General features: G+C 49.8%; 1 protein-coding gene across 1 annotated transcript in view; it reads left to right on the top strand.

Annotated features, from left to right (window-relative positions):
• Positions 1-13,811, top strand: part of LOC138497282 (dynein axonemal heavy chain 5-like) — a 1,499,851-nt gene that overhangs the window by 591,659 nt on the left and 894,381 nt on the right. Inside the window, exon 40 of the mRNA XM_069620634.1 lies at positions 7,725-7,871. Coding sequence (XP_069476735.1) covers positions 7,725-7,871 — 147 coding nt within the window. The remainder of the gene's footprint in view (positions 1-7,724; positions 7,872-13,811) is intronic.

The raw sequence follows: 13,811 nt of genomic DNA, 5'->3' as shown, positions 1-13,811 counted from the left end.
TCAGCTTGCCAATCACTTTCTTCAACCTGTTGGCCAGCACTGCCGTGAGTATTTTGCTGTCCTGGTTTAGCAAGGACAGAGGTCTATAAGATCCACACTCAACAGCCGGCTTGCCTGGTTTCAGTAATGGGACAATCATGGCCTCACGGAGGGACAACGGGAGTTCTCCCTGTTCATATGCCTTGTTAAACAAGGCCAACAGAGGCTGCAGCAGCTCCTGCACGTACACCTTGTAAAACTCACCAGGCAGGCCATCCGCCCCAGGTGCCTTGCACGTGGGGAGGCCCCGGATCACCACCTCCAGCTCATCAGAAGTGATAGGGGCGTCCAGTTCCTCCCGCTCCAGGTCATCTAGGGTGGGCAGACCAATGTCTTCCAGTGTGTTCAGGATGTCCTGGCTCCTGTCCTCCCCAGTGTCCTCATACAAACGTTTGTAGAACCTGAGGAATTCCTCGTTCACCCCATCCTGAGTGTTGCGAAGACCACCGTCCTCACCACGGATCTCATGGATAACCACTCGGGGGACTCACTCTTGTACAGCCAGGCCAACAGTCTGCCTGGCTTGTCGCCCCCCGCGTGCAGCCTCTCTGTGTATTTTGTATGGTTCAGTCTACATAGTCGGTCCCAAAGAGCGCTGCACGCCACCTGAAGGTCTCTCATCCTAGTCTTGTCTACCTGAGTGGCATTCTCAAGACGAGCCAGGCTCTCCAGTTCCCTTTCGGTGTCCTGAAGCTCCCTCTCTATACCCCCTTGAAGTCCCTTGGATTTAGAGATCGCCACTCCGCGCACCACTACCTTAAAGGCCTCCCACAGAGTTCCCGTAGAACGCACACTACCCATGTTTATCTCGAAATATTCCCCGATGGCAACCCTCAGGTCCTCTCGGAAACCCTCATCCTGCAGTGCTTCCGCCCGGAGTCTCCATGTGGGGACCCGAGGCCTAGGGGGTTGGTGTCGCCACTCTACCACCAGGGGCGAATGGTCCGACAATACTCGAGCCTTGTATTCCGCCTCCACTATTTCGCCCGCTATCTCGGCAGTTCCAAACACATAATCCAATCTCGTATATGAGTCGTATGGCGCCGCATAATGCGAATACTGCCTCTCCGTGGGGTGGAGTCTCCTCCACACATCCACCAGTCTGAAGTCTCCTAGCAATGTCCCGAGCGCCTTGGCCGCCGGCGACATTTTCCCTTTGGTGTCTGCGGACCGGTCAATTTTGGGATCTAAGACACAATTGAAGTCCCCTCCCCACACCATCGGGCCCCCTACCAAGGGGCCAAGTTTGCCACAGAGGGATCTAAAGTAGGCTGCAGTATCATGATTGGGGGCATACAGGTTGAAGATGTGTACTTCCCTGTTCTCCAGGAGTCCTGTTATCGCCACCATTCTACCCTCCGGGTCCACTATCGAGTCGAGCACCCGGAACGGTACATGCGGCGCCACCCAGGTGATGACCCCTCTAGCATACGCCGAGTACGTGGCACCCACTACCTTGCCCTTCCACTTCCTCGTAACCACCTCCAATTTCTCCCTGGTGAGGTGGGTCTCTTGTAGCAGGGCTATGTCTATCCGCATCCTCTTTAGGTATAGCATGACTTTGTTTCGCTTGAGGTAACTATTGAGGCCTCGGACATTCCAGGTAACTATACAAAGACTATCCGATGCCATCGGTTTGGTCTGTATTCGGCCCCACCCTCCCCACAATACCCCCTTGGTCTAACACTCCGCCGGCTCTTCCGCCCTTGATCCCCATCCCCCCTCCCTGTTTCCCAACTACACACCACAGCAAACAACCCCTCCCATCCCAACAAAAGCCCAGCTCCATCCCTGGATCTCAGGCCCACCCGCGTCTGGTCTTATCCCGTTTACAAGGAATGGGACCCCGCGGGGCGTCGCCGATCTAACAGCGACCTAACTAACTAGATATATTACTATTGGGGACAAAGGAAGCCTCTTGGAGCTCCCAATCAGGTGACCACGGGTGGGCACGCCCCACGGGCCAGCCAATCAGTACCACATCATACACATCACATATCGTACAAATGACTATATTCAAGTCCCAATGTCTCGGCCCCGTTGCCCCAGGCGGCCCAGCCATAAGCTACTTATCTTCCATAGTCTCTGCCTGGATGCCTGATTCTTGAGGACTGCCCAGCGCGTCTAGCCAGTCCATCGCCTCAGTTGGTGTTTCGAAAAACAGGGATCTGCTTCTGTAGAAGACTTTCAATTTGGCCGGGTAGAGTAGCATATAGCGATGGCCAGCTTCACGAAGTCTCCTTTTCACCGCTCCGAAGTGCATCCGACTCCGCTGTACTTGTAGCGTGTAGTCAGGGTAGGCCGTAATCTTGGCCGATCCTCTGTCAATCGTTCCCCCTTTTCGAAAGAATTCAAGAATCTTTTCGCGATCACGGTAGTTCGAATTTTCGCGATCACCGGCCGCGGGGGGGCCCCGGGAGGCGGCCTCCTGTTTAGGGCCCTATGAGCTCTCTCAACTGCAAACCCCTGGGTCAGTACCCCGCCTGTAATCTCCTGCAAAAGCATGGATTCCACAAATTCTGTAGGGTCTGGCCCTTCAGTTCCTTCTGGTAGGCCCACGATACGGATATTGTTGCGTCTGGCACGTCCCTCCGCCTGCTCCGCTCTGTCCTCCAGGTTGCCCACCCGTTGCACAAGGGCGTGTAGCTCCTTTTTATGAGCAGCGCAATCTGCTGTGTTTGTGGCCGTCTCCTTCTCGATGGCCCCCGCGCGTTCCGAGACCGCCCTCACATCCAGCCTAAGCAGATTCACCTCCTCCTGGACGGCACCGATCTCGAGGTTTAAGCCTTCCTGTAGCTCTTTCATGGCGAGGCCCAGCCTGGTCTCCCATGACACTTTTAAGTCCGCAATCGCCGCCAGCACCTCCTGTATCGTGCCAGGTGACTCCGCGGTCGTCACAGGGGTCTCTTTGATCTTGCATCCTTCCGCCCCTGGGGGGGACTTGGCGTAAGCCTCCATCGTGGGCTGTTTGGCCTTGGGTTTCACACCTCTCGTGGTCATAATGTTGTATGAGTCGGGCGGGGGCCCGTCCCGCCAGTCACCGAGGGGGAGTCACGCCACCCAACGTCCAAAGCCTGACCCACCACACCATGGGGCATCCAACACGCCCGGAGCACTCCGACCACCAGGCCCACGGTCCTGTCGTTACAGCCACATCCGTTCGGCACTCCCGCTCGCTGGGCCACCGTGCGTCCTAGGCAGCGCTCATGTGTTTTAGTCTCCGAGCAAAGGGACGCAAAGGTCCAGCACTCGTGATCGCGACACTGACTTCATGATCCTCGGTGTTCGCAACGTGTCGCCGCCTTTTTGTCTTGTCCGCCTGCTCAGGGCTCGTCCCAGTCAATCACAATTATTTCGGTTTCTAAGCCTTCTGAACGTCCCAAACTTTCACAGGATGTAGTGGTGGCATTCCCACACCTGGATATTGATTTCCAACGTCGGCCGGCCCCCGTGGACGTACCCCTCCATCAGGATCAAAACAGGATCAGCGGAGCTCCTCCAGAGTGCGACCTCTTACATGGCCGTCCAAGCCACGCCCCCTCCGATGTTCACTCTTGTCCCCTTTCTTCTTTATCTTGCAGCAGAGTTCGTGAGAAGAAGGTCTCGTGGCTGCTGATGGCATTCAGGTAAGAGTCTGTATTACCCAACGCAGTCCGGTGGTAAATCAGGTAAGTCTATGGTGGTGAAGAGGTTGTATTTGTTGATTCCCTTGGCTCACCTTGTTCTTTCTTGTGTCCTCTAGGTGCCGGAGTGCGGCGAAGAAATGGTGGAGGCAGCGCCGGATCGAAAGATGCTGTGAGGACTGGTGAGTATGGCGCGGCGCTGGCGAAGCGGCGCGTGCAGGATTGATGTACTTTCCAGGTCCGGAGATGAAATGGATCCGGAATCAGGAGAGGAATTTGAAATAAGTTTGTTTTCTAACCTTTTCCTTTTCTTCCTTTTTATTCTAGGAGCTCCGGATTCGAGGCGGGCGTGGATGAAGACTGGATGCTGTCTGCAGGCACGGTGAGCGTCACGCTGCTGAATGCAGAATAACGCAAAGCATGTGCTGCTGTTCGGGTGTGGTTTAAATAGCCTCCAAAGTAGTTCCGGGTAAGAAGTTCCCTAGAGCCACGCCCGAGTAAAAAATAGTCCCTGTAACAAAATAGTCCCTTTAACATAATAGTCCCAGTAACAAAATAGTCCCATCCAGGCCTCATGTAGGCTTGGGCTCTTTTGCAGCATGGTCTGCATCAGGTAAGTTAAGTCTATGAGCCTGGCGCCTAAGGCACCAGGACTGATTTCTATGATGAGCCTGGCGCCTAAGGCGCCAGGACTGAACCCAGACAGCCCCTAGCTGGGGCTGCTGAGGTTTAAATAAATGTCTGGATGCCTGCTCCCGGAGCTCATGGCCTTGGTCCTGATGCCCGGGGGTAGGCATCATGACAAAATCCCTCCACCAGCTGCACCTCATCCGAGGTATCCTACCTTTTCTCACTTTCTCCCAAAGAGTCATTGTCTCCATAGCTCTGGTTCTCTCTAGACTTGACTACTGTAACAGTCTCTTCTCAATCTCCCTACTTCTACACTCAGACCTTTACAACTCATCCAGAACAGAACTGCAAGACTTATCCTTGGCCTCAAGCCCAGGGACCACACCTCTCCGACACTGAAATCCCCCCACTGGCTCCCTGTGGCTGCAAGGATCAAGTACAAGACCCTCTACATAGATCACAAGGCTTTCTGGGGCCGGGGCCCGCACTACTCACAACACACCCTTCCCAAATACACTCCCTCTAGAGCACTCCGCTCACCCTCCTCGAACTCTGAAAGTGAGTTGTTTTTCCAAACAGAGGCTTGGTGGTAGATCCTTATCCTCTGCATGGGCCACCCTCTGGAACAGTCTCCCTGCCTCTCTCTGTTTCGAGCCGGACTTCCTTAAATTCTGGCAACTCTTCAAGACCTCTTCTCCTCTGCCTTCTCTTTACCTCTCCTTTGCTAACCTCCACTTTCTACCTATCACCTCCTTCTGCTCAGCTAGCTGACTGGTCGCCTGGCTCGCCTCAGAACCTTACCAGTCCCTGCACTTGCCACTGGGCCCCGGCACTACTTGCAGCACTAAGCACTTCCCGAAGTGATAACCTTTTGCACTTAACCCGGCCCTGCTGGACCAGGCGCAATTCCATTCGCCCATCACACTTCCTGTCTGGCACTTATACATTCTGAAGACACCTTACCCAGTAAGTTCGTTGTCTGTCTGTTCCTTTGTCTCCCCTTACCCCTCCCCCCACTTTGCATTGTGCACCTGAAACACTTGTGTTAGTGGCACATTATAAAGGCACAATAACCTGCTCATATCCCCTCCTATCCTAACTGCTGGTCACGCATTTGCACTATTGTCAGTTTGTTGTTGGTCAGTGTTGTTGGTCAGTTTGGTATGCTTGTAACCCTGTCTGCCCCCAACCCCTCACCCCTCCAACTACCTGGTAACACACTTGAATTAGCAAAAATGTCGTCAGGCCTAGTATGTTTATTATTATATATCATTCTGAAATGTCCAAGGCCTTATGAATGATTGTATCCCATGTTCCCCTCCCGTCTTGGAACGCTTTATAAATGTACAATACCTACGGCTTAATTTGGACAATACCGAAATAGTCCTGTTTGGTCTTTCAGCTGAGTCCCCTTTACCATTTGTCTGGTTGCCTCTCCTGGGAGCACAACCTATTCTGATGGATTCATCTACTAATTTGGTTATTTTGTTTGATAGGAAGTTGGCCTTTTCTAAACAAGTTGACACGGTAGCCAAAAACACACATTTCCACTTGTATTCCATTGGTAGGTGTAACAGCGTACTTACGGGGGAAACATCTAAAAACTCTAGTTCAAGGAGTAGTGCGATGCAGAGTACAATACTGCTTAGCAGTTTAACTTGGCTTATCCAAGAAACTATTGCTTAGACTCGAGGCTGTGCACAATCGTGCAGGTTGGATCATTTTTTATCTGGAAAAAGTGTAACCACATCTCTGGCACACATAGGTTTCTCAACTGGTTACTGACTGAGAAATAAAATCAAATGCGGGCTCTTAGCCTAATTTTGAATTTTTTTTTAATGGGCAAGCACCAAGATGTCTTTCCTTTGTGGCTCAGCGCTATGTGCCTGCCCGCTCTCTCAGATCCAGTACGAAGAAGCTAATAGTGTGGTGAGCAGGCACAACACAGCTCGCTACGGAAGTAGGATGTTGGGACAATGTATTTAATATTAAGTAAACACAGTGGGCCTCATTAGTTTTCCGGTCCGGGAACTACGGTACCGGTAAGCTTGCCGGTACCATGTTCCCGAGCCGGCAAGCTACGAGTTGTGCTCACAGGTTCCTTTCTGGCGGGCAGAGAGACACCCGCGAGCACAGCATGTCGGATGCATCGGCACCGTTCATAACGGTGCATCCGGCTTCCCCATTCCCATTGAGCCCTTGGGAATGGAGAAGAATTTTTCCCGGCGCCCAGGAATGGGCAAATACCGGGTCCGGCAAGGCCGTAATGACCCAGTAATTGCCCATTTCTGGGTGCTGGAAAAAATAAAGTACTGGCGGCAAGGCTACCGCCAGCCTCCTAATGAGGACCAGTGTGTCATTACTGACTTTTATATATAGGACTAAACAATTTTTCCTTGCCTCCAGTGTCCGCTAAAGCTTTTATGCTGAACTCCAAAGGCAACATTTTAGACCTTTTGTAAACATATCCTAACACCCGTTTGATGTGTCTGTTTCATCACAAGTATATGTAATGAGGTATGCGTTTTTAGGTGTTTTATGTAGTATTTATTTTGTTTTATTTTAGTGCCTTGATACTGGCTTGCCAGTGAAAGGTTTTTGCGCTTAATAAATATTTTAATGTATATAGCGCTTAATATCAGATTCCTCCCATTTCTATTTCTAAGTGCTATAATAATATCTGTCATTCCCCAAGGTAATGGGCGAGCTCTGAACGACAAAGGGATGAGTTGGTCCTACCAGGATTCGAACTTTCAAAGTACAGGCTTGCTGCATCATAAGTGTGCCACCCACAAGCCACCACCCTGCCAAAATGGTGATCAGCCCGTGAACTATCCACCCTGTCAGAGTGATGATCAGTCACAGAAACTTGCAGTATAATCTTAGACATCCTGTTGGAAAACTGTATTGTGAAGTGGTTTGAACAGTGTGGATTGTTTCTTTCCAGGATTAAAAGGCAGGCTTAATGTTTCTGCTAAACGAACATATCAGTGGCAACTTTAATAGCATTAAATAAACGTTATGCCAACCCGAAGGTACATAGATCAAATGGAGAATGTATAAACGGTGGGAAAATAAGCCGAATACAGACTTTGTAAAAAAATATATTCTTTGTCTCTTACTCTTCGAATATATTAAAAACGCAGTCAACTCGAAGCTTGTTAACCAAAAGTGTAGTGCTGCAAGGTATTTAAATATTCATGCTGATTAAGCAGCCTGGATATGTTATGTTTTTCACCTGACTTGTTTTTACGGTTGTTCGAGATGTGTCAGATGCAATTAACAAGAAACGAAAATGCATATGTAAAATGACCTATTCTATAGCATTTTTCAAGGTTGCGGTTCGAAACGGCATTCACATGCCCACCCTCTGTCATATGGAGCAACATGCCTATGCTGTGCATAACTTTGTTTCATTGTTTCCTGCTAAAGGTCATGCAGACAACCAATCAGAAGTTCTTGGACATCCTAAACGATTTGATTGACATGACCACGCAGGACCTTACAAAGATCGAACGCACCAAATATGAGACGCTGATTACAATTCATGTGCATCAAAAGGACATTTTTGATGATTTGGTAAGTTCTGCAATTTAAGAAATTTTGCATGAATAGAAATTTTGTATTGTGGGCACCCCACTCCTTCATCACCACTTTGATAAACGCTTTAATTTATGAAGAAGCAGCTATGTTCCCATCATTACTGATCTACCAAAATTCCTACAACTACTTCCCCATTCTCCTTGTTACACTTCCACATTGTCCTTATCAAACCTACAGACCCAGGTTTGGTTACCTCATTTGTGGGCTCAATGTTTCTGTAGGATAACCCTCAGAAGGTGATAGACCACCATATTGGTAGCTGGCACAGTATAAATTGCTATTTGCTTAATTGCTAAGGAATGTGGAAATGTTGAATGGAAATTGTAACATGCCAAACATGTTTCATAGGGGCAGCGTGTGTAAGGGTTTTATTTTTTTCTCTTCAAATTGTCTCACTGTTGACAAATGTGACCATCTCATGTTATAGGCTGCGCGAGGAGACTGGGGTTATGTGATGCAGACCGCAGAGGAATGCTAGATACCCCTGGATCCCAAGTCCATCACAATCCTTGGGATCATCCCATTCCTTTTGAACCCCATAGTCCCCCAAGACAGGGGGAACCAGGGATAGAAGCCTGGGATCCATGGGTTGTATAGAGGTATGACTTCTGGGAACCAGTGAGAGTTGAAAGGTGGCTGACCGACGAACCCCCAGAGAAAAGCAGCCACATCATTTTCCCTTATAGAAACTCTCTACTGACCTCAGGAAGAATACTCAAAGCCATAACTGACTGTTACCTTTTATGTCTAAACCCTAATCCCTAACACATTTTCCTATAACTCTAACCCCTTATATATAAACCTTTAGCCCTAACCGTTTACCTCTAATCTCTTATTAACTTGTCTTGTTTGGACTTGTCTGAGCTAACTTTGAAACTGCTGCAATTCAGGTGATTCAAAGTTTCTCGAGTTACCAAACCTTTTCAGTGATTCAACTTATAAAATTTCAAGAAATATGGCCCTGTGGGTAAACCTATGCCTGACTGCCATAGGCGCATTTGGTCGAGCCGTCCTACCCCCCTTATCTAGCCCTTTTTCCCCACTTGAGAAATATTTCACCCCATTTTTGGCACAGGTAGGCCAATAATTACAAACAGAAAATACTAAAAGTGCAAATGACTAGCTAAAGACACAAGCAAAAACCCACCCCTATAAAGAAACACAGAACATGCAAGCTGTTGTGGAATAGCACCCTGGGTATATGAGAAGAGGTGTTTAGACACTTAACTGGCACAGTGTTCTTACAAGACATTTTCTCGAAACACTGACAAAGGCAGTCAAGGGGGGCTTTAAGTTATTATGATCCCAAAGGTGGGCATGGCGAGACTTGCACGCCGCTTCAGGAACACAAAGTCTTTGACTCTGTGTTTAGTCTAAAATTCATAAAATGTTTATATAAAACCCCAACTGCAATGTGCAATCACTGGATTTTGGGCTTTAAAAGGTGCACCAGCTGCCATTCCAAAATGTTGGTGACTGACCCGCACAACATTTGTCTGTGGTGTGTGGGTATGGATCACGACACGGAGGCATGTGCGTCATGCTCCAGGATGCATTCGAAATCCATTCATGAGAGGGCCACCAAACTTGCTTTGGGCCGACCGTCCCTGAAATCCGTGACGCAGTCGCTCATCTTGTCTCTGAGGCAGAGATGGACGGGCCCCCCTAATCCCTAAAAAGGAGAAGGAAAAGCATAGGCAGAAGGCCAAAAAGCGATCGCACTCGAAAGAGCCACTCGTCCTCGCATAAGAAAAAAGCACCATCGACACAAGTCCAGCTCGTCGTCAGAAAAAGGTAAGCCCTCGGATGGGCTGACCACTCAAGAAGAGTGGGAATGTTTGAAAAAAGAAATGTGGGCCATGTTTATAACGCAGGCTGCTGCTCCAAAAGCGGCATGCGGCACTCACAACCCCTTTAATGCCAAACGGTCGATGCCATTGGCGTCAGAAAAGCCTTCGGGCTCTATGCTGAAAAAGGCGCAGAAACTTCTCAAGAGTATTGACAGGCTGACATGCCCAACATCACAATTATACCGAAGCCTTGACCGGCGCAGATGGCCGTTACATCGGCAACCAAAGAAAAACCCTCTCTTCTGACTATTGGCGACGGATCCTTCGTCCCACGCTCAAAGTCTGGATTCTTTGAGTCCATGGCATCTATTTTCGGCACCGACCCGGGCGATATCGATCCCATGTATACCAGGTTGGGAGGTGTTGCTTTTTTCCACGACCAAGTAGACCGTTTGGCATTAGCCCAAGGATTAAACGATGCCAGCGGCCTGGAAACTTCTCCAGATGTCGAATTGCAGCAGGGTCAGCCCTGCACACACGCCCATGCAAAATGTAGGACCTTAGTAGAGAGGGTGTTAGACTCGCTAGGTTTGAAGTACTCTTAAGCACCTCTTCAAGGCTACAAATTGACGCACATCTTAGATGAAGATCCTCTGACAAAATATAACATGCCACTTAAAGTCGCAATTGCAGACCCCCCCCAATCCTCCTTGTGGCAACATTCCTACTCCATTTCCCTTTCAACTCTTAACTTTACAGAGATCCATGTTTCCTGGCTTCTTACCCTTCTGCAGATGGGCTAGTTGTGCACAGACCAGCACATCATTCAATCCAACCGGGACAGGAGCTCCAGGAAGCACAGCAAGCCCTGTTGTTGAGGGGTGCAGTAGAAGAGGTACCTTCTGATCAGAGACAGTTGGTTTGGTATTCCCAGTATTTCCTGGTACCCAAGATGGGAGGAGGTCTCCGTCCCATTCTGGACCTCAGGCCCTTGAAAAGGTTCCTGAGGAACGACAAATTCAGGATGGTGACGTTGAGAGAAATTCTCCACACTCTCAAACTTCAGGACTGGCTTATGTCAAAAGATCTGCAGCATGATTATTTCCATGTGCTGATAAATCAAAAGCACAGGAAGTTCCTGAGGTTCCTCATAGGGGACAAGCACGATCAGTTTAAAGTGCTTCACACAGGGTTGATCTCCACTCCAAAGGTCTTCACAAAGCTCATGGCGGTAGTCGCAGCTCACCTCAGGAGATATGGGGTCCATGTATTTCCATACCTGGACAACTGGATGATCCGAGGGAAGTCGGCGGGGCAGGTCTTGTCTCATCTAGAAGACACCTGCCTGCTACTGTACAGGTGGGGCTTCTTCCTGAACTTGAAGTCCCATGTGATGCCAGTCCAAAGACTCCAGTTCATCGGAGCAGTCCTAGACACCTGGGTGAAAAAGGCCTTCCCTCCAGAGGAGAGAGTCGACAGCGTAGCACAGATGGTACATTTGTTCTGGAATCGAGCCACCTTACCAGTGGCTTCCTTCCTCCGCCTCTTAGGACTCATGGTCTCCTGTATTTTCCTAGCATCAGAGGCCAGGCTGCGCATGAAATCCCTACAGTGGATACAAAGAGGTCAGTGGTCGCAGTACCTCGGAGCACTCACAGATCCCCTCAAGGTGTCCAACCAAGTGGTCCACAACCTTGGCTGGTGGACTGAACGTGGCAATCTTATAGCGGGGGACTCCTTCTGGCCTCCTTGGCCTCAGACCAGAGTAGTCACAGATGCATCTCTGAAGGGTTGGGGCACTCACTGCAAGGATTTGCAGGTGAGCGGCCTTTGGTCAGCAACAAAAGCCAGGTGGCACATCAACAGGCTGGAGTTACGAGCCCTTTGAGGGCTTTTGATCTGTCGGGAAGCATGTCCTGATCCTGAGAGACAACCCGGTGGCCATGCACTACCTAAACAAACAAGGTAGCGTACGCTCCCTCCCTCTTTGCAGAGAGGCAATGTAGCTGTGGTTTTGGTTGCTGGAGAATCAAGTCTTGGTCTCCGAAATTTATCTGGCGGGGACAGAGAACGGCTTGGCGGATTCTGTGAGCAGGCAGAGCACGATCTCACACAAGTGGGAAGTGTGCCAGGAAGTCTTGGAGGAGGTCTTCTCTCTCTGGGGTACCCCAGCAATGGATCTGTTTGCCACAGAGTCCAACAGGAAGTGGAGGCAATTTTGCTGGAGGGAATTCCCAGTAAACGGTGCACTGGGGGACATGTTCCTGGTGGATTGGACCTTCCCACTCCACCTCGCATTCTCCCCGATTCCCATCATCCCATGGGTTCTGAGGAGGTTCAAGATCATGATCTTAATTGCCCAGGACTGGGGAAGGAGTCCGTGGCACTCCGAGCTCGTGGATATGACCATCTCTCTGCCTCACCGTTTGCCTCGGCGCACAGATCTCCTGACTCAGTTGGAAAGCTGGGGCACTGCTGCCGAACCCGGAGTCTCTCAACCTACATGCATGGCTCTTGAGAGGAAGAGGATGAGGTATGATGACTGGGACCTCTCAGAGGAGGTACTCAATGTTTTGCTGGCTGCACGCAGTCCATCTACAAGATTTCTGTATGCGTTCAGGTGGAGGAGATTTGAGGCGTGGTGCAGGGAAAGCGAGCTAGATCCCATCTCTTGCCCCACCACTCCAGTGATGGAGTTCCTTCTGTCACTGGCCTCAGCAGGCCTTCAGGTTACCACCGTCAAAGGATATTTGGTGGCATTGTCTGTGTTCAAAAGGTCCACAGATCAAGGTTCCTGCTTTACGATACCAGTTATGACCCAATTCCTGAAGGGCCTTGCAAACAAGTTTCCGCCAACTCCCTTTGTTGTCCCGGATTGGGATTTAAATCTAATTCTAACGTTCTTGAAATTACTTGCCGTAATGATCTTTCTATGGATTCTTCTCCTGCAGATTCCTCAATGCCCCTCCTTTCCATCCCCGCTCAAAGTACTTGTGGCTTGGTGCACCTGGTGATGGCTCCGAGGTGACTGTTTCCATCTGGCTAGTCACTTTCCTTTAAAAAAATTTAAAAAACTCAAAAATGTATTTCCATTTTTCCATATCGGGATGTTTCCCATTGTCAAGTTTTTAAGAGGCTGGTTAGCCTGGTCTCCCATCGTTTTCCTCTGCAGCGTTCAAGCACAGGGGAAAAAAGGGGGAACTGAGGTATGGGGCGTATTATATATGATATATCCTGACATCAGTCGACGATCGAGCAAGACGGATCGACGGCCGAGTCGAGGTCCACTACACCCCCTGTCAAACTTTCTGAGCAGCAGAGCTGGATGCGAATATCTATTAGTTGCGGAATCTGCGGGAGAAGAATCCATAGAAAGATCATTACGGTAAGTAATTTCTCCTTTGACATCGAACCAGGAGTCTAGGCACTTTCGGTCTGGTGCCGTGGTGGGGTTCAGTTGTGGGGCAGTGGCGATGGGTCCCAGCGATGATGTGCTGTTTGGCAGCAGCGTCAGCTTGTAGCTCTAAGACGCTGTGAATGGCTGCGGATGTTGTGACAGGTCACTGAGTCTTTCAGCACTACTAAGGGATGGAGAAGCTAAAACATGCCTTTGCTGGCGAGTAGGTTAGGCTGGCTCAACACAGCATTGGGGAACTACAGTGGTGTTCATTTGGAGCTTAAAGAAGCTGGTTACCAGTCGGTTTGTTGAGTTGGGGACACTGTAGAGATGTCAGAGTGGTGTTAAAACTCAAGAGAAGTGGAGATGGTTGGGTGCTGATGTCATAGAGGACTCCAGCACTTCCCGTGCAGCAGCGTAGACTGTGCAGCAGCGTAGACTGTGTTGGAGGTGCCCAAACTGGCTTTGATGACGTTTGAGGATGGATGAAGAGCCAGCGATCACTTGCTTAGTTTTGCAGTTGCTGCAAATCGTATTCCAGGTTCTCCAGGACAAGGCGAGTCCTTCAGTTGCCCTCACTCTTCGGGGAGCTTGGCTGGCACCTAAAGGGGCCGCTTCACCTCCAGTGAACAGGGCCCTGGGTCGAGTGAAGCCTGCAGTTGAGGCCCTGGTCCACAGCAGTTCATATCCAATGTTCAAAGGGAATGGTTAGTGAGCAGAGCTCTCCTC

Source organism: Ambystoma mexicanum, chromosome 5q (genome assembly GCF_040938575.1).
Source record: "Ambystoma mexicanum isolate Mex_15411 chromosome 5q, UKY_AmexF1_1, whole genome shotgun sequence".
Lineage (NCBI taxonomy): Eukaryota > Metazoa > Chordata > Amphibia > Caudata > Ambystomatidae > Ambystoma > Ambystoma mexicanum.
This window is presented reverse-complemented; position numbering and strand designations above follow the sequence as displayed.